The 27,561-nt window shown below is 39.8% G+C and overlaps 1 protein-coding gene and 1 long non-coding RNA gene across 2 annotated transcripts; one reads left to right on the top strand and one right to left on the bottom strand.

Annotated features, from left to right (window-relative positions):
• Nucleotides 1-5,400: 5,400 nt before the first annotated feature.
• LOC145419665 (uncharacterized) lies at nucleotides 5,401-7,204 on the top strand. Its single transcript, XM_080287904.1, has 2 exons — nucleotides 5,401-5,765; nucleotides 6,640-7,204. Exons 1-2 carry the CDS (start codon nucleotides 5,413-5,415, stop codon nucleotides 6,908-6,910), a joined length of 624 nt encoding a protein of 207 aa, XP_080144030.1. The 5' UTR covers nucleotides 5,401-5,412; the 3' UTR covers nucleotides 6,911-7,204.
• Nucleotides 7,205-7,247: 43 nt separating this feature from the next.
• Nucleotides 7,248-8,564, bottom strand: LOC145419666 (uncharacterized). The gene is made up of 2 exons (XR_013900983.1): nucleotides 8,347-8,564; nucleotides 7,248-7,512 (listed from the first exon to the last, which is right to left on the bottom strand). It is a non-coding gene; the product is annotated as an uncharacterized LOC145419666 (long non-coding RNA).
• Between the last annotated feature and the right edge of the window lie 18,997 nt (nucleotides 8,565-27,561).

Below are 27,561 nucleotides of genomic sequence, written 5' to 3'. Positions count from 1 at the left end.
GTTGCTTTCGTATACATGAAGCGGACATACCTGAGTGGACGCGATCTAATCTTGTTTACATAAAGTAAACCTGCTCCCAAGCAGGTTTACTCTTACGGATCTGTTGCTACGACAGCAAGTCCCAGATGAGCTTCGGAGAACCGAACGATCCAAGATCACGCGAAATCGTCAACAGTCAAATCCAGCTAACTTACTTAGCGAGGTACGAAGAACGGGCCCCTGAACAGTCATTTCAAGATTAGTTAGTAAATAACAATTAGCTAATGTTGTTCATGAGACTAAAACCATCTCACTGTGGTAATGTAAATATAATATGGCCAATATTATAATATTGTCAGATTATTATGAGATATATACATACATATATACACATACATATATATATACATATACACATATATATATATATATACATACATACACACACACATATATATATATATATATATATATATATATATATATATATATATATATATATATATATATATATATATATATATATATATATATATATATATATATATACATACACATACACACACACATACATACATACATACACATACACATACACACTTTAAAACCAAGTTAACGCTGAAAGTACAAACATCACACAACTTTGCCGACACGTGGCAACAGTAATGTTTTAATGTTCTTCGTTATTAAACAGTCGCACATAAATAAGTGACATCATATTCAGTGTCAAGTGTTCTGTGTCTGTGAGGTGCCCACACTTGAAAAAGACCAGACTTTGAATTTCACTCACTTTATTTTGACCAGCTAGTTAGATAGCTAGATATAGGTGAAAAACCTTTCAACACAAAAAATAAAGAACATTTCATTAATCATTCAGATAAAATGCATTATAGAGAAGACAAATGAAATAACAAAAATATATACACTTCAGTAAAGCCACTTAACATAGCTAAAGATAAATACTTTTGTCTAAACTATCATTTAACCCAGTTTGAGTTAGTTTTACATTCATTTGGTTTTTAATCACAGAGCTGAGTAATTTCAAAAAAATGAAGATGAAATAAACTGGTCTACCTTGCATTTTTACACTTTTTATAACAATTACATTTTTAAAGTACACATTTTAGAGTTTGCAAATATTTTAATAAAGACTTTAACCAAGGATTTTCTTTTACAAAGAATTATTTTCCTTAAATTCAGCCAAACATATTTACACTAGTTTTAAGATTCACCCAAGGATTTGGGGTAACTATTTTTAGTATTAATTAACATAAATATGTGGGAAACACTACCTACATAAACAATTTACTCAAACTTAAACATTCATTTTAATATCAATATAATTTTTTGAAATTAAATGCAGTAACTATTTCCCAAAGCATAAATACATTTCCACAATTGAGCTTCCATAGTTCCCCAACATATATGAGTCCAAGAGCTTACCGATAGCCCGTCTAGCTCAAAGTCTTCCTCACAGTGGGAAAGTGGATTGTGCTTTGTTTGCTGTCCTCTCAGTATGTCACACCCAGGTCAAATGACTGCTGCATGCATTTTAAGGTCTACTAGGCACGCCAGCCCTTGATTGCTCTAATTCAGCTCACCTGGCGGAGCCGCGCACACCAGGCCGCGCTTAGTTGTAGACTGCACACAAGGTCTAATTAGCGGCCATGCGCAAGCAGCAGCACAGAGCAGGTAGTGGGCAGGAGGAGGAAGAGAAGAGTAACAGCCACACCTACTAGGTCAGCGCGACATTCAGTACTTACTAGTGATGGGATTTCCGGCTCTTTTTAGAGATCCGGCTCTTTCGGTTCGGCTCACTAAAAAGAGCCGGCTCTTTCGGCTCCGAACTGGCTCTTCAGGTTGTTTTGTTGCTTTAATTAATTTATTATTAACAATAATATAAAATTATGCACAAAAGGAATTACTAACATAAAAACAAGTGGTTTTATTTATATATGTTTATATATAAATATATGCGGTGGCCCCTAGAGACAAAACACGTACAAACTCCAAAACACATTTCTAGCATGAACTGAACTTCCAAAGCAGAGCTACTAGATCACTTAAATTACACAATTGAAAGCATGTGTGTATTGTTTGTGTATTTATACACAGGCACTCATATATATATTCAAATAATTTAAAAAAAAGTTCATTTACCTGTTACTACGACACACCAAATCCGGTCGTTGGTACTTGCTGGCTTGTGTAGCCACAAGATAACAAAGGCTCAACACTGCGCCCAGCATCCTGGAGCACTTCTGTTGTCTTTTGTACGTGTTTTGAGTTTTTATGTGCTTCTGAGTTTTTATATGCTTCTGAGTTTTTACGTGCTTCGGAGTTTGTACGTGTTTTTACGTGTTTTGGAGTTTGTACGTGTTTTTACATGTTTTGGAGTTTGTACATGCTTCAGAGTTCATACGTGATTTGAAGTTTGTATGTGCTTTGTCTCTAGGGGCCACCGTAAATATACTTTTATTTATTCACTCCACATAAAATGTAATAAATAAATCATATAATATAAAAATCAACTATTCACATTTCAAGTTTTAACTATTTAAATTTTCAGCTTTCACAAATTTAAAGTGAAAAGAACACAAAACACTGCAAACCACAACACAATTAAATATAAATTATAATATGAAAACTAAAAGAACATGCACATTCTCTGTCATATGGACCTGCATGAATAAACTTTCTCAATCCTTTATCATCTGCAACCGAAAATAGTTGTGGATGATTACTATACCTTTCTAATGTTGTTGTCCCTGCCTCTCTTTCTCTGGCTCTGTTCCTGTGCTACTGAGTGTAACTACCGCCCCTCCCCCCTCTGCCCAGCGTAAAGCACAAGGCTCGCGTGCAGAGTGAAGCGGAAAAAAAGTGCGAGAGAGAGACTGAGAGAAAAAAAAAAAAAAACCACGTGACGGCTCGCGATAAGGAGCCGGCTCGCGTCGTTCACGTCAAAGAGCCGGCTCTAAGAGCCATTTCGTTCGCGAACGACCCATCACTAGTACTTACTTTTGACAGTTCACTCTTCGGCCGCTCCCTTCTGCCGTGTTTTGCGGCAAAATTATCGACACCCACCGCCGCGCTATGAATTGTGGGATATATGGGACCACGAAGCGTGCACCGGACCACGCTTGATATTTGGGGAAATCGACGGCGCATTTGGAGTATGCATTTGAAGTACACTTCGAATTAGGACAGCCGTCGTCACGTGGCAGTGACGTAATCGCACTTAAAATGCGTACTTCAAGCGTGCAGACCCTGAATTGGGACACAGCCAGAGGTTGTATCCCAATTCAGGGTCTGCAGCCTTAAAAGCCGCATTTTAAGGCCGATTACGTCACCGCCACGCGACGAAGGCTGTCCCAATTTGAAGGCTGCTCGAAATGCGGACCTCAAATACGTCCTTAATTTTCCTGAATTTTAAGGACGTGGCAGTGTAGACTTCGTGGCCCAACATATCCCAGAATGCATAGCGCGGCGGTGGGTGTGGATAATTTTGCCAAAAAAAACGGCGGATGAGGGGCGCCCGAAGAGTAAACTTTAAGTCCTGAATATCATGTCACTTATTTATGTGCAAATGTTTAATGACGAAGAACATTAAACATTACTGATGGCCACATGTCGGCAAAGTTATGTGACATAAGTGACGTTTGTACTAACTTGGCTTTACAGCCTTTACTTTAAAATATACGCTGTTCAATAGCTGACCTTAATCTTACAGAGAATGATCAAAGCTCATGTAGAAACAAACAAACAAATGAACAAAAGATTTTCTCCTTCATTTCTGTCAAACAAAGCTGTATGAAACGTTTCCAGCTGTTAGTATCATGGTTGCTAGGCAACCTGGGCAGCGCAATGGAGGCTAGACAGTCCCATTTCACAAGCCTCGCACTTCCGGCCTAAGTACGCTGCCCTTGAGGATCGTTGAGGCTGCATACTTTGAGGCTGCAGACCCTGAATTGGGATACAGCCAGACTCAGATCACACAGGTAGGAGATTGAAATGCAAAATGACATATTTAATTTTTTTTTTTTTTTTTAAAAAAGGGTGTTTTGGGTGAAATTCAAAAGTATTTAACACATATGTCACACGAGGTGCGCCTGCTGCTTGCGGCGCAGAGAGGAGAGGGCGGGGCGGTGGGGGATTTTGTGACCGGCTGGAGCAGCATCTAATAACCAACTCGCAAAGTAAAACAAAATAAAAACAAACCAACAAACACGAAAACACCATACATTATGATACAGACTTATAATTTGCACCGATGTTTTTTCGAAATTCTATACACGAAAAGTGAGCGCGAGAGCCCTTGGTGCGCCTGCTTGCTGCCGAAGTCAAAGTAAACTTTATTGTCATCTCCGCTACATACAGTCCAGTATATAGAGAGAAGAGACGACAAGGCTCCAGTTACAGCAGTGCAAGTAAACAAACAATATATATAAGAAGAGTAAGAAAATAAATATAAACTTTAGGACTCGGGGTAAAGGGATCAATAACAATTTAAAATTTACAGTTTGATGATCTCACACACAGTGTTCGCCCAGGGCGCCAAACGGGCTAGGACCGCCACTGGTCCCTCTCACCACTAGGCTAAGTTATTTTTAGCCAATTACAATCTGAATCTGGTAGTTGGGGTTATTAGCTAAGATACTGTCATTAAGAAGCGGCACAACTATGCGAGCTAATTTGCGATGTGCACCGCTGGCCCAGCCATTTATTTTTTAATGCACCTTCTCAGTTGAATTCACTGCGTGTTGTGCCCAGGGCTGGACTGGGACAAAAAAAACAACCCGATTTGTCTTTTTTCATTTTAGCTGAAGTACGAGACAAACTGTTCCTTTTCAGCTCAATACCCCGTATTTTCTCTGAATACGGGACGATTCCATTTTTTACGGGACGGTTGGCAACTCTACTAACTAACCTTATGAATAAAGTTCACCATCAGTAACATCATAACACCCACCCAGCTGTATAGACACTCCGTCATGCTAGCGAGTACAAAAAATCACCATGGCCAGTCCAGCTATGGTCGTGCCATCAGTTAACCCTTCACGTGCCAGCTGTGGCGCGCATGCCTAGGGTTGCCGACCCTTGGTTTAGTACTTGTTTAGCCCTTTTTTGTGCCAATACAGAACGTGACATCACCGGGTTGGTTGGCTGGTTGGTTTGTTTCATCAATAGACAGTAAACAGTTAATGTTAACAAACTAGTGATAGAACCAATAATTCAGAACACTAGAAAATAACTCAAAATGTTAGAAATAATCCAGTGTTAGAAAATCAGCTCTGCTCAGTGTTACGGTGTGTTCACACCGAACGCGATGGACGCGAATAAAACGCCCCAAACGCCCCTAATTTGACGCGTGTACATTCGCGTCTCAACGCGTGTCCAAGAAAAATCCGCGCGTGAACCGGAAATGTGGGAGGAATGTGGGAGGGAGTTGTGCCAGACCGGTATCTTTGCAAGATGGCAGCTATCGAGCTAGCGCTTGAAGAGAGAGTCTCCCTTCTCTATGTACTGTGGAGAGCAGAGCAGCAGCGTAAAAGACGTCCTCGCCGTACCTGGGTCCATCAGGTCCTCCAGAGGCATGAGCAGTTTGGTGAGTTTCACCACTTGCTCCAGGAGCTGCGCCTGGATGACGGCCGATTCCAGCGCTATCACCGTCATTCACTCGGCCAGTTTGAGGACCTGCTTTCCCTCGTCGGTCCCAGCATCGCCCGCCTAGACACCAACTACAGGCGCTCAATCCCACCTGCAGAGCGCCTGTCCGTCTGCCTGAGGTTAGTAAAACTATTTAATACGGTAGTCCTTTATTGATATCTGTGCTAATATGCTAATCCATCCAGTTATACACTGCTAACATGGATGTGCTATGCTAACAGTGAATGCTGTCGGTGTTTACTGAAAGCAAACTGTGGTACAGAGACGACTCTTTATAATATTTCTAGTGATACTCAGAAGGTCTCATCAAGTCCCGATTTAATTCGATTTATGCTGTTATCAGTGTTTGAATGATAGCATGGCTGTGGTGTCACATCAATGTATGCGCTCGGTGTTTGCTGATATCAAACTGTAGCATTAGGACCACTGAGTTAACCTTGTAGTGATACTCACTCCTTTTTATTTAGACCTGGTTTAATTCTGGGATAGTTGAATATTTGTATATAATCCCTGCAGCTGTCAGACTCTATAGCAGGGGTCACCAGCCTTTATTAAAACAGAGTTAGATAAAACTGAACAGTTTGGTTCATGGTTCTATCTTGATAAGCTGTCTTATCACAGATTAATTTTTCAAAAATATTAATGATTTAAGCAAGGAAAGGGCTACATGTCAACACACAACTCTTTATTTCTATTAATGTCTCACTTCATTCCTACCTGATTGACATGTTTAGGAATTATGAGTGATTGGCTCACTGTAGTTGTGAAAGTTGCTACCAATCAAATTATGATATGTTAAAGTTAAAACAAAACACAACTGTTTTAGATATTATCTAATATACATTTTGTAATTATCCTTATAATTACAAAATGTTTTATGTAAGATTTAAGTTTTGTGATTTATATCTGACATCACAAAAGTATTTTGGAATTTGAATAATGTATTTTGTAACTGCAGTACACATAATACTGATTTTGAACAATTTTGTCCAGGTTCCTTGTCACCGGGGACTCCTTCAGGACCATCGCGTTCAGTTTCAGAGTCGGTGTGTCCACGGTGAGCCAGATCACCCCCCAGGCAGCGACGTCCATCTGGGACTGTCTAGTGGACGACTTCATGGCTGTGCCTTCACCTGGAGACTGGCGGTCCATCACAGAGGGATTCCAGGAGCGCTGGAACTTTCCTCTGTGCTGTGCAGCTCTGGATGGGAAGCACGTCCAGACAAAGGCACCCCATATATCATATAGGAGACACACACATTGATATACACTAAATATTCATTTCATTTCTTTTTTGTGGTGCCCAAATTGATGCACCTGCTTGATTTTGTTTAAACAATTATTGCACACTTTCTGTAAATCCAGTAAACTTCTTTTCACTTCTCAAATATCACTGTGTGTCTCCTGTATGATATTTAACTGACATTTTTTATTGTAACAACCAACGATTTATACAGGAAAATAATGTCTATTAACAAGGTTGCCCAAACTTCTGCATCCCACTGTATCAGTATATTTTGTCATTAGTATAATATGAAATAAATTCTACATGTGTCAAGTTGTGTGCCAACATTTGCTGTGTAGTAGAACTGAGACATTAGTCATTATAAACATTTATTTGAAATAATATTAAAAGTCTCAAACAGAAAAACATTAAACATAAATATATAAAATATAAGAATTTACAGAGAGACAGGAATAAAAAGGACCAGCTGCTCTCCAGAGCAGGAACAAGGCTGAGGAGGAAATGCTCCATTGGAGACTGGTGTGGCCTCTTCAGGGACTCCAGGATGGCCAGCTCCACCGCCGATGGACCGTCCTGGGACCCGTCCCTCATCTGCCTCGGAGCCGTCCTCCTCTGTGGGCCTGTAAAACAGCACAAAACACAAAGAAATGAGAAGGCTGCTACTAGATTTTAATTTCAACATTGAAAAAAAATAAATAAATAACAGGATATAATCAGATTGGTTGTAGATATTTAGTAAAGGTGATCACAAGGGAATCCCACCGACTAAAAAGGTATCAGTGCTTGCTGTACATATCTGTGGGTGCAGCAGCAGGAGCTCAGGGACTGGGGATGCTCTGCTGCAGAATCAGTTGGTTCTATCAATACAGTATTAAATGTTAACAGGTTGGATATAATAATCGTAGAGTAGACAGTGGTCCCTCATTTATTGCAGGGGTTCTCAGAATAACTAGCCCCTGGTCACAGTTCTCACAACTGATTCTCAAAGTGCAAACCTTTGTAGATTGCAAAACGTAAAAGTATTATTATGCCGCGGTTTGTCTTCATCTGCCCGCCACTTTCGTGCGCCTTTTTCCCTCACGGTGCAGGTGTCTATTTCCGAATGAGGGTCATAGTTATGGGTGTTTTTGTGCTGTTTTTTCTATTGGACGCGATGGTTATCAAAACCAAACGTGATAAATTTGGCAAGCGCAGGAGATTTGTCAATCAGGCTGCAGAATGCAATGCTGTACTGTGCAATAAAAAATCAGCGAAAAAGCAAAGCAGTGACGGATGAACAGCGGGACCACTGTGTGCTGTTTATTAATAAACAATAAAATATATTCCTAAATGATAACATGCATAAAAGCAGAACGGTATTTGTACGTCAGTGGGAAAATAGCGGTGGCTTGCTAGCTTTTGTGCGGCTTCCCCGGGTCAGTGAAAACTTTCAAAAGAGAAATGAATGAACTTACCAGGTTGCCCGATCTCTTCACATATCTTCCTCCAAGCTCGGTCCTTTTTATTCCTGTCTCGGTACTGAAAGCAGCTGGTGTTGTACAGCTCCGAGTTGTTTGCTACCGCATTGATTAGCCTTCCCCTCCATTGAAGTATGAAAGGCTTTGGCTGGATCTGCCCCTTTGACCTAGGTAACAGCCATGTCACCAGGCTCCTGATTGGTTGTCGCGGCGCGATTTGACGCTGGAGTTCAGATTTTTCCAACTCGAGCGGTAGACGCGAAACGCGTGTATGCACAAAATGCAACACAAAAACTCACGCGCGTGGTTTTATTCGCGAGTCAAACGCGCCAGACGCGCTACACTGACGCGCGTTTCACGCGTTTTGGCGTTTTCGCGACGCAAATCTGCTTCCGAATTTTCGCGGGACCCGCAATCGCGCGTCATCGCGCCTTTCCATTGACTTTACATGTAAACCTGACGCTCTATTCGCGTCCATCGCGTTCGGTGTGAACACACCGTTAGTCATTGTTAATCTTCAAATCTGACTAGGTTACTTTTAAAAATACAACACTGTCAAAAGTGTTTAACACTCAACAATGTTATATTTAACACTCAGGGGAGTGGACCCATATAGACACTCTCCAGTGTATTTTGCTGTGCACCATGTTCTGTTTCTTGAGGTGCAAGAGTTCACATCTTTAAATGTTCGTTTGAGACATGACCATTACACGTTCCTGTTTTTCTAGTTTAGCAAGACGCTTATTTATGCTTTTCTGCATACCTCATACACAGTACAGTTTAAGTTCATTAAAAGGTTGAATGTCTATGTATGGTATAGCTGGAAACACACACACACACACACACACACACACACACACACACACACACACACACACATACACACACAGTACAGACATTGATGTTGTTCAGATATGCCTGTTTAAGAATGTCACGTGTATTTGTATGAATCATTGCTTGCTAACAATAAAAAGGGCTGCAGCAAAGGAATCAATTGAAGTTGGCTAAGGACAGTTGAAGGCATGGGCTGACTTCCCTCGTGAGCCACAAAGACAAAAGAGCTCTGTATTGCCTTGTTTTGTCGTGCACTTATTGGGTGTCTCGTGTTCCAGCGGGGTTTGTGCCTAGATAAACCCAACATTTATCTAATAGACTCCAATTTGTTCATGTAAATGGAGAGTCCTCTTCATACTTTAAGATCAATTATGGTGTTCCACAGGGTTCAGTGCTAGGACCAATTCTGTTTACATTATACATGCTTCCCTTAGGCATTAGAAGACATAGTATACATTTTCACTGCTATGCAGATGACACCCAGCTCTATCTATCCATGAAGCCAGATAACACACACCAATTAGTCAAACTGCAGGAATGTCTTGAAGACATAAAGACTTGGATGGCTGCTAACGTTCTGCTTCTTAATTCAGATAAAACTGAGGTTATTATACTTGGCCCTGGGAATCTTAGAAATATGGTATCTGACCAGATTCTTACTCTGGATGGCATTACCTTGGCCTCCAGTAACACTGTGAGGAACCTTGGAGTCATTTTTGACCAAGACATGTTCTCAGGCCCCTCAACTTGGGAACAGTAAGTGCTTGAGAAAAGTACCGTAATTGTTGGGCTATAAGCCGCTACTTTTTGCACAAGCTTTGAACCCTGCGGCTTTTAGTCAGGTGTGGCTTTTCTATGGATTGTCCATGATTTTTGTCATATCGTAAGACGATTTGTTTTGTTTGTTCCGCTGTTGTACGGCACTACGTAGCCTGGCAGAAGTGCATGTGATCAGACACACAGTATCGGGGTTCAAGAGTGGTATGTTGGTCACATGTCCATCCGCCAGGCAACATAGTGCCGTACAAGCAGTGCGAAAAACAAACTTCAAAGTAGCGCTACGCGTTCAGCAGGAGGCGTGGATGATGATAAACTTGCGAAAAGCAAGTTATGCTCAACTCCACCGGTGGAATCTGACAGCGTGGAAAAGTGTGAAAACATCCATGATCACCAACGGATTTCGAAGGGCTGGACTGCTGCATGATGGAGAGGAGGACACCGCCACAGCCCTTCTGAGGGTGTTCGACTCTGACACTGACAACGAGGATTTGTTTGGTTTTGAAAGTGACAACGAAGGAAAGAAGCTGAGAGTGGATGACGACGCCATCCTGAGCCTGTTCGTATCCGACACTGGAGAAGAGGACTTTGGTGGTTTTAGTGCGCAGGAAGAAGAGAAAGATGGTGGTGAATGACTGACTTTTCTTCTTGTTAAAGCCGTGTCACTGCACCTGAGCCTAAAAGGTAGTCCGAATCTATTTTTCTGGTGTGCTGTAGGTTATTGTTATGTACTACATTTGTTACTCATTTATGAAGCACAGTACATGTTTCGTACTTGTAATTACCGCTACTTGTACATATACCTTAAAAGTTATGCAAATATGTACCCATAACTTGTTTTTCAAAATATTAATAAAAGGGGTGTGTCTCCAAACAGCCATCTCTTTCCTGACAATTCCCTTTGTGCATATTCTCTTACATATGATAAGTCAACATTGAAACACCTGCGGCTTTTAGTCAGGTGCGGCTAATGTATGTTGGGATTAATAAAGTATTCTGATGTACAAAACAGAATTTTCCCCTGATTTTAGCTTGTGCGGCTAATATTCAGGTGCGCTTTGTAGTCTGGGAAATACGGTACTCTTAAAGGTAAAGGGTGTTTTCAAGGACAAAAAAGGACAGAATTTTAAAGTTTTCTCTATTATCTCAGTGTGGCTGTTTTGACATTGCAAACTGCTAACACTAACAGAGATCCTGTATTTGTGGTGAAACAGTATGTCATCTGAGACGTGACTGGATTTGTCTTCAAACAGTGTCTGTATGCTGCCTGGAGACAGAAGGCTGAGTAAATTTTGTGTTTGATCTTTTAGGCTTTAACCTCATTACATTATTTAAGGATCTAGTTTATGGAAATGGAAAAGCCCTTTTCTTTGCCTGTCTTACACCTCTCCATAAACTACGTTGGTTTTGAAAGAGAAGCTGGGAAACCCAGGACAGATTGATGAGGATTTGAAGACACCTGCTGGCCCATGAAGATAATGCACAGTAAAATGCCTTTTATGATACTTCATTGTAGAAGAGATAGTCCTTTGCCTACTCGGCCCCTCTAACAGGGACAGGTATACTGTTTAAAAAGTGGGTTTTATTTTATCCAAAAATATGAAAAAAAAAAAATCAAAAATACAGGGCAAAGAAAATAAGTTGTTCTAAGGAATAAGTGGGTTACTCAAAGAGTTCAGCAGTTAAAAATAGCAAAAAAACATCTACAAAACACATAACAAAACGCATAACAGATTGCAAAAGAAACAGCCTTAATAATAGAATAGTATGTAGTATATCGTACTTTGAGATTGTATTATATTTTCCGGTATCCGCCAGGAAGGCTCCAACACTCAATTAAATTCTGTTTCCATGGCACATATAACACCACAACAGCCACCTCAAGGTTCTTTGTGTTGTAATGTAAAGATCCTGCAATATTAGATAATCAGACAATGCTCTATGAGCAGCACTCGCCATGATGGGAAGGAAAATAGCTTTTTTACTGGGAAGAATCCTCTGACAGGACCAGGCTCAGGGAGGGAGCAGCCACCTTCACAACTAGTTGGGGGCCAAGGGGGAAGAAAATAGGAAAAAGGAAACAAAGAGAGACAAGAACAAAATGCAAATTATGAGGTAGAGTAAATAACATGCAGTACTCACACATCAAGACATTGGGAGTAGAGAAGAAGTGCTCAGTATATAAGTCCTCCAGCAGCCTGAACCTATAGCGGCATAACTAATCGGTGGTTCAGGGTCACTTGATCCAGCTCTAACTATAAACTTTAACAAAAAGAAAGTTTGAAACCTAATCTTAAAAGTGGAGAGTGTTTTTGTCTCCTAAGTACAAACTGGAAACTGGAATGTAGGCACATCTTAAAAGCGAAGCCAGTTTGCAGTGCTGGCGGTCACCAGTGCTGCCCCTCAGCCTTTTCAAAGTCCCGTGTCACCTCGAGTCGTCGCATTCACAAAACTTGCATATCTATGCTGCCCGACAATACCCATAGCCTTTTAAGGCTGAGGGACAAAAATAAAGGTTCACTTTATTCTTCTAATGACCAGCAGAGGGGGACTCATAATTGCAAAATGAAGTCCTCTTGTGTTGAAATCTATACAGCCATGGTCTCCTCGGCTCTATGACCTCAGTAAACATTTTGCTTTGTTGCCAGTTCATATCTCATTTAATCATTTTGTTAATTTTGTACATTCTGGCCCCTATTATACTCAAAAGGAATCTTTAATACGTGGTCTATAATTTTAAGCCTGTCATGACTAGGGATGGGTATCGTTTAGGTTTCATCCGATACCGGTGCCAAACCGGTACTTTTGAAACGGTGCCGGTGCTTAAACGGTGCTCAAACCGGTGCTTAAAGAATGGAGAACACAAAATTGGTCCTAAAACCTCTCATGTTCAGCTGTTTTTATGTAAAAAGATAACAATGTTAGCCTTTTCTGCAGCATCAGCCAAGAGTGATGCTTCCGTCACTCTTGGCTGGAAGCAGTGCTTAATCAATGGAAAAAAACACAAACTTTGTCCAAAAACCTCTCATGTTTAACTATTTTCCACTTTTTCTTTGGTCATTTTAGCCTTTTTGGCCAGGGTGAAGGGAGTATCTGCCATCAAACAAGAAGACAGCCGCATGTAACTATGATGATGTTTGCTAGTTCACCTTACATGCATTAATGTAATAACGTGGTTAGCCTACTCAACGTAAATTACACACGAACAACATTAAGCTACTCACGCGGAGAAGAACGGCTGCTCCTGCCATCATCATCCATCATCATTTCTGCTACACTGGCAGGGCTAGGGGCCAGGACTCTCCTCTTCGGGTTTTTGGGGGATGTTGCTAACTCTGGGTCCGATAACAGGCACCACACCTGCAGTAGATGTGCTCGGTGTGAGGTCTCACATTAAGCTATCAAATACGGCGCATTTCTCAGCTTTAAAAAAAAAAACGCTATGCGTCGCCAGGTGTTTCATTGGATTCGAGGTGTTACCTCCTTTGACAGTATCACCTTAAAGCACTTGTTGCAGGCTGCTGAGTTTGCATCTTTTGCTGTGAAGTACAGCCAGACTTTTGACCGCTTCGCCTTGGGCATTTTTAATCTGTAATAATAATAATAATAATAATAATAATGGATACTTTATTGATCCCCATGGGGAAATTACTTGTTTTTCTCTGCATTTGACCCATTCACTCAGTGAAGCAGTGGGCAGCCCACTAAGCAGGCGCCCGGGGAGCAGTGTGTAGGGATGGTACCTTGCTCAGGGGTACCTCAGGGTAGCCGTTAAGTGGATTCGAACCGCCGACCTTCCGATCATGGGGCGACCGCTTTACCTACTGAGCTATCTCTGCCCCCTGTAGCTCTGCTCTAACAGAATGTACGTACCTGGCCCCGCCTACTATCCTCGGTAACGTAATGATTGAAGTGTATCACAGCTCAGGAAAAAAAGCACCGAAATGTGCGCTGCTTTTTGGTCTGGTTACTACAGTTTATGTCAGAACCGGTGCCATCATGGCACCGGATACCGGTACCCATCCCTAGTCATGACCTATGAGAGTATAAGATACTGTGAATCTGGCCATGTACTATTTATCTATACATACTAAAAACAATTGCAGGAAACACTTAATGGATTAATATATGGAGGTGATTATTTAAATAAATAAATAAATAAATAAATTCTAGGAGGTTACTGTGAAAAAGAAGAATTGTGTGCTTGTGAAGAGAAAACCCCACTGTTTAAAAAGTCTACTTAGATTTATTTCAGTTCCTCTGTTTGGCAAAAGATTAAAAGTACAAATAAACTGCTGTTTTAAAAAGAAGATCAGATCCCACAAATATAATTTTTGAAATCTCTGAATTCTCATCTGTATTTAAATTGTTGGATCAAAAGACCATCATACATGTTCTAATGAAGTTCTAAGAAATATGAAATATGAAAGTGAACAAACCTGAAACCATAACATGCAGGGAGAAACACGGGATCTAATCTGTGGTTCAGGGTCACTAGATCCAGCTCTAACTATAGAGAAAGTACAGAGTGTTTTTGTCTCCTAAATACAAACTGGAATCTGGAATATGGGCACAGCTAAAAAGTGAAGCCAGTTTGTAGTGCTGGCTATTAGACCAATCCTGGCAGCCTTTTCAAAGTCGTATGTCACCTCGTTCTCGAGTTGATTCAGGCTTTGTACTATTTATGTATAAATACCTAAAACAACTAAAACACTAGAACCTAGAACCAGAACCACTGGTTTCACTAGAACCAGAAACTATACATCACACAGGGAACCAAAACCCTAACTCTTGCCCAGAATACAAAATCAGAATAAACTAGAACATAAGATCATAAACACAAAATGCTGGGTCAGCTGATCCAGGACCATGACAATTTTAATAACCTGTCAAGGTTCTCATCCCGAATTTGCTCCAAGACTCGTTTCAGTTGCTCTCAAATAGAAACCCTGACATAACCAACTGGTTTTGTTTCATTTTGTTTTCAAATCCATATTAAGACTCTAACCCTCTTCCTTGCTTGAAGTTTCACATCAGTCAGCATTTGATTTCACAGTCTGATGCATTCTTCTCAAGTCTGGATTCAAAACACCAAGATGGTGACGGGAATCCACTAAGCTCAAGGATTCAGATTGTGACTTCAGTGACCAAAGGTTAGTCTTTGTCCTAGCACTTTACATCTACAGTGAAGCATGGAAATGAGTGCTTTAGACTCCTCATTATTTCATTCAAATCACTGATGTTGTCATGATCCGGCTGTGTGCAGGGAGGAAATGGACCCAAACGCAAATTCACTAGAAACGGGATTGAACTCAAAATGGCAGCTTTTATTGCTGAACAAAAAACGTCTACAAAACCTAAACTGAAAAGAATCTTTAAAAAAAAAAAAAAAAACCACACAGGGAGCCACAGGGAGAAACACACAGCATGAGGGAGATCGCGACACTGAGAAACACAGGGCTTAAATACACTGGGAAATAACGAGGGGAATGAGACACAGAAGGGGAGCACAGCTGGGAGAAATCGGACATAACGAGACCCAAGGGAAGCGAAACTCCATACATTCACGTAGGACACAGACCTTCAAAGTACAACAGGAAATGTAACAAAGGCGCAGACTTGACTAGGGGAGACAAAGCAACTAAGAAACAGAACAATAACAAGGAGACAGAGGTCAGCTACTAAATACTCAGAAAACTAAAGAGAATACAAGAAAGCCAAACTAAGACACTAGACTAAAGAATAAACTGGGGCAACAAAGAGAACTAAGATCATAATACAAAAACTCAGAGACACAAGAAATTCAAAACACTGGGTCACCGACCCAGGCCTGTGACAGGTGTTTTTTTATTTTACAATATTCAAATGTTGTTCTTCTGCTTTTGCTTTCCCCTTCTCATTTTCCTCATTTAGCTTACTCTTTTCTACATAAGGAAAATATAAGCCAGCTTCACATTCTAGCTGATATTTTGCAGCTAAATATGTATTTTTTCCCGTTTAACCACATGCAGCACATGTTGCTGATCAACCACAATTCCTCATGGAATTTTAGACTTTTCAATTTCACAAATTCAAATGTCTTCCAATCTTCTCAAAAGTAATCATTTTCATCACTGAAGTAATGTATAATAATAGTTATAATATATTTTCTAATTGTATTGTGTGTGTACTAAAGCTGCCAAGAACTGAGTCTTTATATTTTAACAGCAAAATCTTAAAGTGGATCATGAATTTCACTGGAAGCCAGTAAAAGGAAGCAAGCATGGGCGTAATACTTTATATTATCCATGTCTTCTGAGGGTGTAATAAACAAGTCAAGACAACAAGCTGGAGAAATGGATTTAATTTTATATGTTTCATGCAGTTGTTTTTGTAGTTGTGTAAGTACTCAAAATTATAAAGAAAAACATCTTTTGACTTTGTCACGGTCTGGCTGGCAGACCGTGGGGAAGTGGGGAAGGAGGACCCAGGCGCGGAGCTCAAAGTTCAAGCAGTGTGTTTATTTACAGAGGGTGATATCAAACAACAATAAATCCCCGTGTTTCTCCCCAGACTCCCGTGTCGTGTCCTCCAAGTGCTCTCTGCTCCCGTGTCTGCACTCCCGGTGCTCGCTGCTCCTTAAGCCTTCCACGCTCCTCCTGCGGGAAACAATAGCGGCAGCAGTCAGGACACTGAACAATGGCAGGCATACACTACACGACCAAAACCCCAACTGGGTAACTAACGTGGAGTCCCAAGCAATGATCCCGCGTCGGTGGGAGCTCCAAGACTCTCCTAAGTAGCTCCCCCGACGAGCCCTGATCAGCGGCAGGTGTGTGGCTTCGGGTGTGGCCAGTCCTTCCGCAGGGCCACACCCCTCAGGCCTGCAGGTGGCTGAGCTCCATCCTCCAAGCATCCCCACAGACGTACACACACACACACACACACCTACAAGCATGGAGAAGAGCAGCAGCAACACCAAAATACATATAATAATAATAATAATAATAATTCATAACTGCTCAGGGATCCTGGGTCGCCCAGTCCCAGGACCCTGACAGACTTTGTGCAGCTTTTGCTCTATTTTCACCTGTAAAGCAGGACTAGGGTAGGCGGAGGTTTACCCTGGTGCAGGTGTGCCGCAGCGGTCAGTGGAAGAATCCGCGAGTTTCTCTGTGAATTTCCCATTACGTCGTTGTGTACTCGGCGCTTGCTTGGAAGTTTAGGGGGTTTTTTTTCGCTGTAAAAAGAAGTTTTCTTCTCACACACAATGCTAATGGACGCTAATGTTTTTGTCACTTTTTATGGAATCAAACTCAAAGTAAGGTCAGTAGCTAATTCCACGCTTTAAACGCTGCACGCTCATACTCTCTCCCGCACTCCATATATTATCCATTGTTGATCTGCACACAGCTGTTGCCACAAACGTCGCTCTCGCTTACGTCACTGTCATGAGACATTCTCGCAAAAAAAATCACGGTTTTAGTAACGCAGCGTTCCTACGGGAAAGTAACGGTAATCTAATTACCGTTTTTGCAATAGTAATCCCTTACTTTACTCGTTACTTGAAAAAAGTAATCGGATTACAGTAACGCGTTACTGCCCATCTCTGCTTATAACAAACCCCCCCTTGTTTTTGCAGTATCATGTTGTGTATGATATATATTTATTATATATGTTTGGTATCATATTTGATACATTGGGTGTTTTTGGCAACTTTTTGTTAACAAAAATGTTAATTTTAGACAGAAAAAAAAGCTTTGTCCATAACATTTTGAAATTATGGCAAGTATTGATCATGTTGATGAGATACAGGTCTCAGAAACCCATGTATCAAATATGATACAAAGGGCGTTATAGGGTTAAGATAATGAAGTGCTCTCATTTCTCTAGCTGATTGGTTCTTACCATAATATGAATTCTAACAGTTGTCAAATAGGGCTGTCAGTTGTGTACCAACCTGAGTTCTGCACAATTGATGGTCCCAACCACATTAAGAAGCTCCTCAGTCACACTGGATAAGTGAAAGAAAATAGATGGATGAGTATATGAAATATATTTTATATTTAATTAAATGTATTTTGTATGTATGTGGTCAAAAATTTTGACTTAAATACTGCACTTCATTATACCTCTACTACACTATCTCACAGACAAATATTGATGTATTGTAACCACTACATTTGTCTGAAATCTTTTAAATAATAATAAACACTTATATTTCACTGGCAAATATAACTTAAATAATTCTTTGGATATCCATTTATAAACAAGCTTTAGCCAACTAAAATATGTCTCTGTAATAAGACCTGGCAAATTCTGATAGGTGGAACTCTGATAGGTTTTAATATGATTGAGCTAAGCTCTTACTACAGCTGTCAGAAGCAGTGTGCAAAATATATGCAGAGCAATACACACCTATCCATAAAATGCTCTGTTTGTGTGGGTTATAAAGATAATGTATTATTATTATTATTATTATTATTATTACAAAAATATACAGTCTGTAGAATAAAAATAAAGTTTGACATAAAATAACTCACCTATGCTTCTTCACATATCAGTGACGTTGGCGTCAGGAGTGTTGGTATGGAGAGGTCGGAGTGCGACAGCTGAGCCTGAGCCAAAGGCTTGATCTGTTTGGCCTGGTCGGGAGATAGAAAAAGTGTTTTAGCATACATATGTACAGAGGGTCTGCCTGCACTAATTACATGTTGGCTAAAAAACTACAAAACATTGTTTTATGTCTCCCCGTGAAATACAGCAGCTGGACCTTTAGCTAGCAGAACACTGTGCAAAAACCTGCACAAACAGTTTGTGTTTGCTTAAGTTTGTTGAGCTGATAGAAACGTTTCATTTGAAATTACCGCACACTTAAGAAAAAAACAAATTACTCCCTTATGAAAAATACACCTTTATGAGTACATCTTTGAAAAAAATGTCTGTTTTGTTATTTTAAAACATATTTCTGTAACTGAAAAACAAGAATGTGGGATATTGTTTGTCCATGATTTGGACAGTGGGAACAGATTGTGGCAGGGTCAGCCTGATGTTCTGTCAGGATTAACTAACTTGGCACTACAAAGGCACAACCGCAGCTTATGGACATCTAAAAAAATTCAAAACAAAAAAACACCAACCCACTTTAAACCCTGAGTATTGCACACAGTTTTGTGCCTTTCATCTCTTTTTATGCGACACTCCCTGGTGATTAATACACAAATTGAACTGCCTTTCATGCAATACTGTTTAGCTTCTAATTGGTTTGACATTTGAAGGTTCGCTGTGACGTGAAAAAACACTCCTCAAATGTGTCCATTCTGAAAATGTAAAGAGTAGAAATTAGATATTTGTTTTAAAATATATGAAGGAAAAGTAAAACATTGTCTGAACAAAAATACTCAAAGTACAGATACTTAAATATTATACTGAAGTACAGTAATATAGTATTTGTATTTCATTACTTCTAAACTCTGTACTCTCAGTTCATGTCAGTTCATGAGCAGTAAACAGACATAGGGCTTTGTAAAAAAAAATATAAAAATCTCACATGAGATAAATATATTACAAATGCTTCTTTTTCACCAATTTCGTATATTACTAATTCTGATTTATATTTTGATTTTTGAATAAAATGATATACATTACACTTTTCTGCTTTGTCAATTCTTTGATGTACCAACAGTATTATAAATGCTTAAGTATTTATAAACATATAAACTGCACCAACTGTTTGTAGTTTGTTTCTTTCTAGTTATATATATTTTTTAGCTTAGAGTAACTTTCTTCATGCATTGTTAAAGTGGACACGAAAGGCAAATTTACAGTATGTAGCACTCCTCTAAAAAACTGACATAGACTCAACAAATTCTGTGAAGTTGGATTTAAGAAATAAGTGCTGCATTTTCCGCACTGTAAGGCACACTTAAAATCCTTTAATTTTCTCAAAAATTGACAGTGCTGCTTATGTATAAATTCTGGTTGTCTTTACTGACCTCAAACCGATTTTATGTAGTACACAGCACTCAAAAATCTGTCAAAAAATGTTTTTGTACGACTTTGGTACCACTTGGCTACCATAGTCAAGTGCCTCGCAGAGTAATCTGGGTCCAAAACTCCATGTTTCAGGTCCCAAAGTCAAATAAAAACCTTCAAAATTCTTTTATCTTTAATAAAATGATCAGCATTACTTCCTTACCAGGTGTAACAATTAAGTTTAACACCCAGCCATCCATAAAAACAGAATTATTAAATTTAATGGAGTTAGAAGTTAGCAGGAAGTTGCTTGCTAATTTCCACCTAAACATGATATGCCATGTTCTCACTGAGAGATTTCTGAAAAATTTAAAACTTACAGCTCTGCTATCACTTCCAACATACATGAAGACAGAAAACTAAAGAGCAGTGATGTTTGTAGGGTTACTGAAGTTGGGCTAGCTGGTACATAATGATGTGCTACGTGATAGCTAGCCACACAACTACACTGGCTTGCAAAAGTATTCAGAACTTTTCCACATTTTGTCACATTACAGGCACAAACATGAATCAATTTTATTGGAATTCCACGTGAAAGACCAATACAAAGTGGTGTACACGTGAGACGTGGAGTGAAAATCATACATGGTTCCAAACATTTTTTACAAATAAATAACTGAAACAGAAGAACAGAAGAGATCCATGTACATGATACGTTTTAATGATTCAATCCTTTAATAAATGATAATCATAATAAAGTATTTCAACTAGTGATTTCTCAAGGTGGATAAACGAACACATTATCATGTTCCAACACAACTTTTATACAGACAGGGGGAAGTAATCCAGAAAAGGTGGAACACCTGTAGGAATTAGTAGCACCAGCTTTCATGGATTGATAAACCTCCACTACTACAGAACAGCTTTAAATTAACCCATAACTACAGCTTCAGTCCCATCCTTAAAACCTTCTGTCATAAAACGGTTGTGTGCTGGCATGAGAGGACCCACACACAAACTCACTGAAAACAGGACTTAGCTGAAAATACAGCTTTATTGCTGAAAGGGAAAAGAAGGCGATACAAGACAATGCAAAACTAAACTGGCAAATTCTAATAGTGAGTTACTCAGGGAAACATGGGGAGAGACACGCAGCCAAGAGGGAGGATGCAACACGGTATTGAGGGAGATGCTGACATAGGGAACACAGCTGATACGAATTAACAAGACGCCACAGGGGAACTACACTGAACACAGAAACACAAAGCCCCAAGTCACAATAAAACAGGAACTGGAATATAGACTATGTGCACATTAGCATATGCTACTTCCGGTGCGGAAACTCCTGCGGGGAGCTTTGTTTTCGGTGTCCTATTCGCGCCTTGTTTACGGTCCAAAACAAGTTAAGCAAATAAATGAATGAAGCAGCGATTTACATTTCTATAGATGTCTTGGGCATTTACCCAATATATCTGTAAATGATGTTCATCGACTTGTCGATATTTTTCCCCTGCGCCTCAGAGCAAAAGAGAAAAGGGATTCAAATGTTATATTTCTCAGTATCTGTAAACAGCGGTCCCTCATTTATCGCGGGTGTTATGTTCTAAAAATAACCAGCGATAGGTGAAATCAAGTAGCCAATTTTATTTTTTGACGGTGCAAAACGTTTCGTGGACATCGTGGACATACAGTACTGCACTTCAGAGTCACACTGCTAGCGATCGATGCAGCGATTCTGTACTGTGCAGGAGAGACGTCACGGAGGAGATCATCTGCAGCGATCAGGATGCAGGACACAATGTGATGTAAAAAAAAATAAGCATGCAAACTTGCACTAAAAAATCCGCGAAACAGCGAGGTGAGAGGTGAACCGCGTTATAGCGAGGGACCACTGTAATTTTGAAAGTAAGTGACAACATACCCTTCGTAAATACTGATGTATAGAAACCCTTACCAACAATCATTCATTTTTTTTGTGGGTTTTTTTCACGGTTTGTTAACATGCTGTGTAGGTGTGTACTTGACCAGCTGATATCGACATAACGGGGGAAACATCTGGTTTGACTATTCTTCACCTGTAGTTTGAATGCTGAACATTTGCCTGTTTAAATCGTAAGACCAGTCACTATACAGAGATGTGCTTCTGAATGTGGACGATGTGTCTTCTGATTTTGTAAATCAGTTCTGCTTGTGTTGAGTGATGTAAACAACTGATCGATCTAAACTCTTTAAACGTCAAAATTGATCATTAGATTTTTTATGACACAACAGTGGTGAGTGTTCCCACCTTCTGCTCTTTGTAACTTAACACGATCTTTCCTTTTTTGAGTTTTGGACATGATTTTGGAGTATATCTTTGCAGTAGCGATTGACCGCAAAGTAAAGCTACCGGAAATGTACAACCCCACACCCGGTCTCAAACCAGGAAGTTAGCATTTTCTCGTGCACAGGGTCTATTACACAGGAGTTGGGGAAAGGCAGCCATGAAGGAGCAAGGGAACACGAGGGAAAGGGCAGACATGACAGGCTGGGGAAACATGATGGAATAAAACAAGGAGGGGAAAATCAGCCACAAGAACTCGCAACTAAACACAGATACACACAGGGAGACACAGGAGCAGAGACAATAGGAAATCTAACAACCAAAAGCTAAACACAACAACCTTGAGACTAAGGACAAAACTTTAAACTAACAAGGTGGACTCAAACCATAATACAAAATGACAAAACACAAGAAACTGAAACCGCTGGGTGATAAGACCAAGGATCGTGACACCTTCTCCCTCACAGAGAGCGAATTATGACCTTGTTTTCTGCTTAGCTGTCACCTTTAGATTTACAGATTTACATCCCTGATAAGCAGGAGTTTCACTATCTGTTTGACGTCTCCAACGAACTTACAATGAACCCACTGTGTCAGTGTGTAGGAGTGATAGAGCATAAGGCACATTTGTAAAGCTAACCTAAGATACAAAGTGATTCTACTATTACTAAAGTGATATGGTTAAAATATGTGATTAATACCTCAGAAATCTGCCACCACACAAGCTATTCATTGGACTTTAACGACTTTAAATGCAATAAATAATTAGAAAAATTGGGGTGTGCTAAAACTTTTGACCGGTAGTATATAGCATATGAATATGCTACATACTTCATATATAGCATATTTTTATATGCATGAATAAGATATTATGTAAGATTTAAGCGTGTCTTCGCTTCAATGTAGACAATGTTTTACAATTTAAAAAATCCCATTAATGCGGCTTGTTTTTGTTTGCTAATGTCATGTGCATCACATTAACCTCTGAAAAAGCACTGCTATAAATTCTACATTTGCCTCGATAGCCATTTTTAGATTTTTGTAAAACAGTGAACTCATTGCAAAGTTGTGTGTGGTTTATAAATTAAACCATTACGACTCTAAGCATCTATTTTAGATATTTAAAAAAATAAATGCCAGAAGAGACACTCCCAAGATAAGAGACTTTTGCATGCATAAGTAAAATTTACTGAAATGACTGCAGTAAACACTTGTATTTATTTTTAGGTTACTGTGAAAAAAGAACTTTAAACTTTGTAATAAAGATATGAAAACTATAACTTGTTCTTTTTAACTCATTTTGGCAACTCTGAACTTTAATCTATATTTAGATTGTTAATATACATGTTCTTATGCTGTTTTAACTACTGATGTATTTTGAATCGATTTCACCACATTTGAAATTGAAAACAGAAGCGGTGGAGTTCGAAGACCAAAACAACCTCCAAAACACTGTTTTTGCTGACGTTTCCACAGACTTATTTTCTAGACAGTTCCTATAGCCTACCCGGTCTTTCAGTGATGACGTATGAACCCTGCTTTCGGATTCCATCTGAATAAGCCCCTAAGTCAGTGATCATTGTCGACCTCTCTTTTTAGTGGTTTTTATTACCACTATTAATTTTAAAGCTCAGTTTTTAAAACTTTATGATATAACTACAGCCCAGCCCATGTAGTAGTATATTAATGATTAACTTCATATTGTGGATGGTAAGGGTTGGGTGACTGGACGAATATATCGACGGCTGAGCCTTTCACTGATTGTTTTTACAAGAGCCATGTTATTTATTTGCCCATGAGTAAGTTTGCTAATAGTGCTGATTGAAGCTAAGAGAAGCAGTCAACAGGAAAAAAAAATAGCGGCGTTTTAACAACACCCTCTTCCAGCTGCAAACAAATGCATGCTCCTCAGAGTGTGCCCAAATGCAGCAATTCATTTACTCAAACTCATAACAGAAATAATGAAAGACCTATGTTCAGAAAAATGTATAAATTCTAAATGTGCAAATCAGTCCATGCATGATTAAACTGCTCCGCCCATCAAAAAGTCACCTGCGCGAATGTATATTAGGGCGTGATTATCTAGGACCTTATCTAGGAGCAGGATTTTGAATTCTGGATTTAACAGGGAGCCAATGAAGGGAAGCCAATACAGGAGAAATCTGCTCTCTCTTTCTAGTCCCTGTCAGTACTCTTGCTGCAGCATTTTGGATTAACTGAAGGCTTTTCAGTTTTTAGGACATCCTGATAATAATGAATTACAGTAGTCTAGCCTGGAAGTAATAAATGCATTAACTAGTTTTTCAGCGTCACTCTGAGACAGGATATTTCTAATTTTAGAGATGTTGCGCAAATGGAAGAAAGCAGTCTTACATATTTGTTTAATATGTGCATTGGAGGACATTTCTTGATAAAAAAAAATGACTCCAAGGTTCCTCACAGTGTTACTGGAGGCCAAGGTAATGCCATCCAGAGTAAGAATCTGGTTAGATACCATATTTCTAAGATTTTCAGGGCCGAGTAAAATAACCTCATTTTTATCCGAATTAAGAAGCAGAAAGTTAGTGGCCATCCAGGTCTTTATGTCTTTAAGACATTCCTGCAGTTTAACTAATTGGTGTGTGTTATTTGGCTTCATGGACAGATAGTGCTGGGTGTCATCTGCATAGCAGTGAAAATGTATGCTATGTCTTCTAATGATACTGCCTAAGGGAAGCATGTATAATGTAAACAGAATTGGTCCTAGCACCGAACCCTGTGGAACACCATAGTCGACCTTAGTGTGTCAGGAGGACTCTACATTTACATGCACAAATTGGAGTCTATTATGCTGGGCTTACACTGTGCGATTCTTGGCCTATTTTGAGCCGATTTTTCAGTCGTGCGACCATTTTGGTGATCGGCCTGAGTTTCGCCTTCATCGTGTGTCGTGCATCGTGTAGTATACATGGGGTAACGAGAAGCGATTAACACCTCACGACCAGCTCCCGATCATCAATCACTTAGTTGAAATCCTCACGACTGTTATGAGGGTGTCACCGCAGCTTCTCACACTGCACACGCGCAAACACATAAATGTCAGTGAAAAAGATGGAATAGCACGACAGCGCGTGATCTGGACACAAGAGATGAAGACAACTTGTAGAACTTTGGCAAGCTCATCCGAGCCTTTTCGATGTGGCCTGACAAAATTATCACGACCACAACAACCGTGAAAATAGTTGGATCTACATTGCTGTTCAATCACAGCTGCCTGATCAATGTTTTTCATTAGCAATTTAGCAAAGTTGATGGTGGTGGTGTGCGTGTCTGTGTCAGTGAAAGACAGAGAGGGAGAGGGAGAGCGAGCGACAGAATTTCTGTTATAACCTTCATTTTATGGACGCACAGTGTGAGCACTCGGGTCGCATCAGAGCATCGGGCTGTATAGTGTGAGACCCTGCATCGTGACCTATGAACTTATAACCCCTGCGAGTCACTCGTGCAGTTTGAGCAGAAGCTGAATAACGCGACTGAAAAAAATCGCACAGTGTCTGCCCAGCTTTAGATAGATATGATACAAACCACTGCAGTGCAGTACCTGTAATACCTACAGCATGTTCTAATCGCTCTAATAGGATATTATGGTCAACAGTATTGAACGCTGCACTGAGGTCAAGCAGGGCAAGCACAGAGATGAGTCCACTGTCAGAGGCCATAAGAAGATCATTTGTAACCTTCACTAAAGCTGTTTCTGTGCTGTGATGAGCTCTGAAACCTGACTGAAACTCTTCAAATAAACCATTCCTCTGCAAAGAATCCTGTTTGACAACTACTCTTTCAAGGACTTTTGATATGAAAGGAAGGTTGGAGATTGGCCTATAATTAGCTAAGCTGGGTCTAGAGATGGCTTTTTAAGTAAAGCTTTAACTACAGCCAGACTGAAGGCCTGTGGTACATAGCCGATTATTAGAGATAAGTTGATCACATTTAAGATCGAAGAATTAATTAATGGCAGGACTTCTTTGAGCAGTTTTATAAGAATGGGGTCTAAAAGACACGTTGATGGTTTGGAGGAAGTAATTATTGAAATTAACTCAGAAAGAGTCTAAATGAATATCAATGATACTCCTTGAATGGTTGGCTCAACAGAGCTCTGTCTTTTTGTCAGCCTGGCTACAGTGCTGAAGAGAAACTTAGATTTGTTCTTATTTTTTTCAATCATTGTTGTCATTGTCTAACTTTGCGGAGGGCTTTCTTATTAAGCAACAAACTATTTCTCCAGGCTAAATGATGATCTTCTAAATTTGTGCCATTTCCTCTCCAGCTTACAAGTTATCTGTGTTTGAGAATTATACCACAGAGTCAAGTACTTCTGATTTAAGGCCTTATTTTTCACAGGAGCTACAGTATCCAGAGTCATACGTAGTGAGGAGGTAAAATTATGATCAACCTCTGTTGGAGTAGTGTCCAGGTAGCTGCTCTGCTCTGTGTTGGTACAGGGCATTGAAGATGATAACAGTGGGTGGATTATATTCTTAAACTTAGTTACAGCGCTTTCAAAAAGACATCTAATGTGATGAAGTCTGTTCAGTTTCTATGCCATATGTTAAAACAAGATCAAGAAAGTGGTTAAAGTGGTGGGTGGGTTCTTTTACATTTTGAGAGAAGCATCTACATAGATGTTAAAATCACCCACAATAATTATCTTATCTGAGCTGAGCACTAAATCAGATAAAAAGTCTGAGAAATCAGACAGAAACTCAGTGTAAGGCCCAGGTGGACGATAGATGATAACAAGTTTTATAGCTAGGGTGGACAAGGCTAAGCACCAGGCTTTCAAATGAAAAAAAAGTCTGTCTGGGTCTTTGGTTGACTGATAGGCTAGTGTGAAAAATTTCTGCCACACCGTCCCCTCGGCCTGTGCTTCAAGGTTCCTGGTGATTAGAATAACTCTAATAATTATTCTTTCTTTGTGATGTTTCAGTCATTTTTTGCTGGTTTTTAGTTTGTTTTTTGTCTGTTTAGGACCAAAAAAACCAAACTCAATGGAAATGGGGTTTTGGGGGAATAAGAGCAGGAGAGAAGATGCAGAGAGGCATGTAAGACTGCAACTCTGCTTCCTGGGACCAGGAAGGCTGGGACTTGTTAAGATTCAACCGATTCATGGTTGAATCTTAACAAGATTCCAAGTAGATGCAATGCAATTTGTTGAAAACAACTCAGCACCATTACAACAGCACCATTACACCTCCTCCATGCTTCACGGTGGGACCATCTGTTCACTTTTTCTGCGTTGCACAAAGACACTGCAGGTGGAACCAAAGATCTGAAATTTGCACTCA

The sequence above is a fragment of the Astatotilapia calliptera genome, chromosome 13 (genome assembly GCF_964374335.1).
Source record: "Astatotilapia calliptera chromosome 13, fAstCal68.1, whole genome shotgun sequence".
Lineage (NCBI taxonomy): Eukaryota > Metazoa > Chordata > Actinopteri > Cichliformes > Cichlidae > Astatotilapia > Astatotilapia calliptera.
This window is presented reverse-complemented; position numbering and strand designations above follow the sequence as displayed.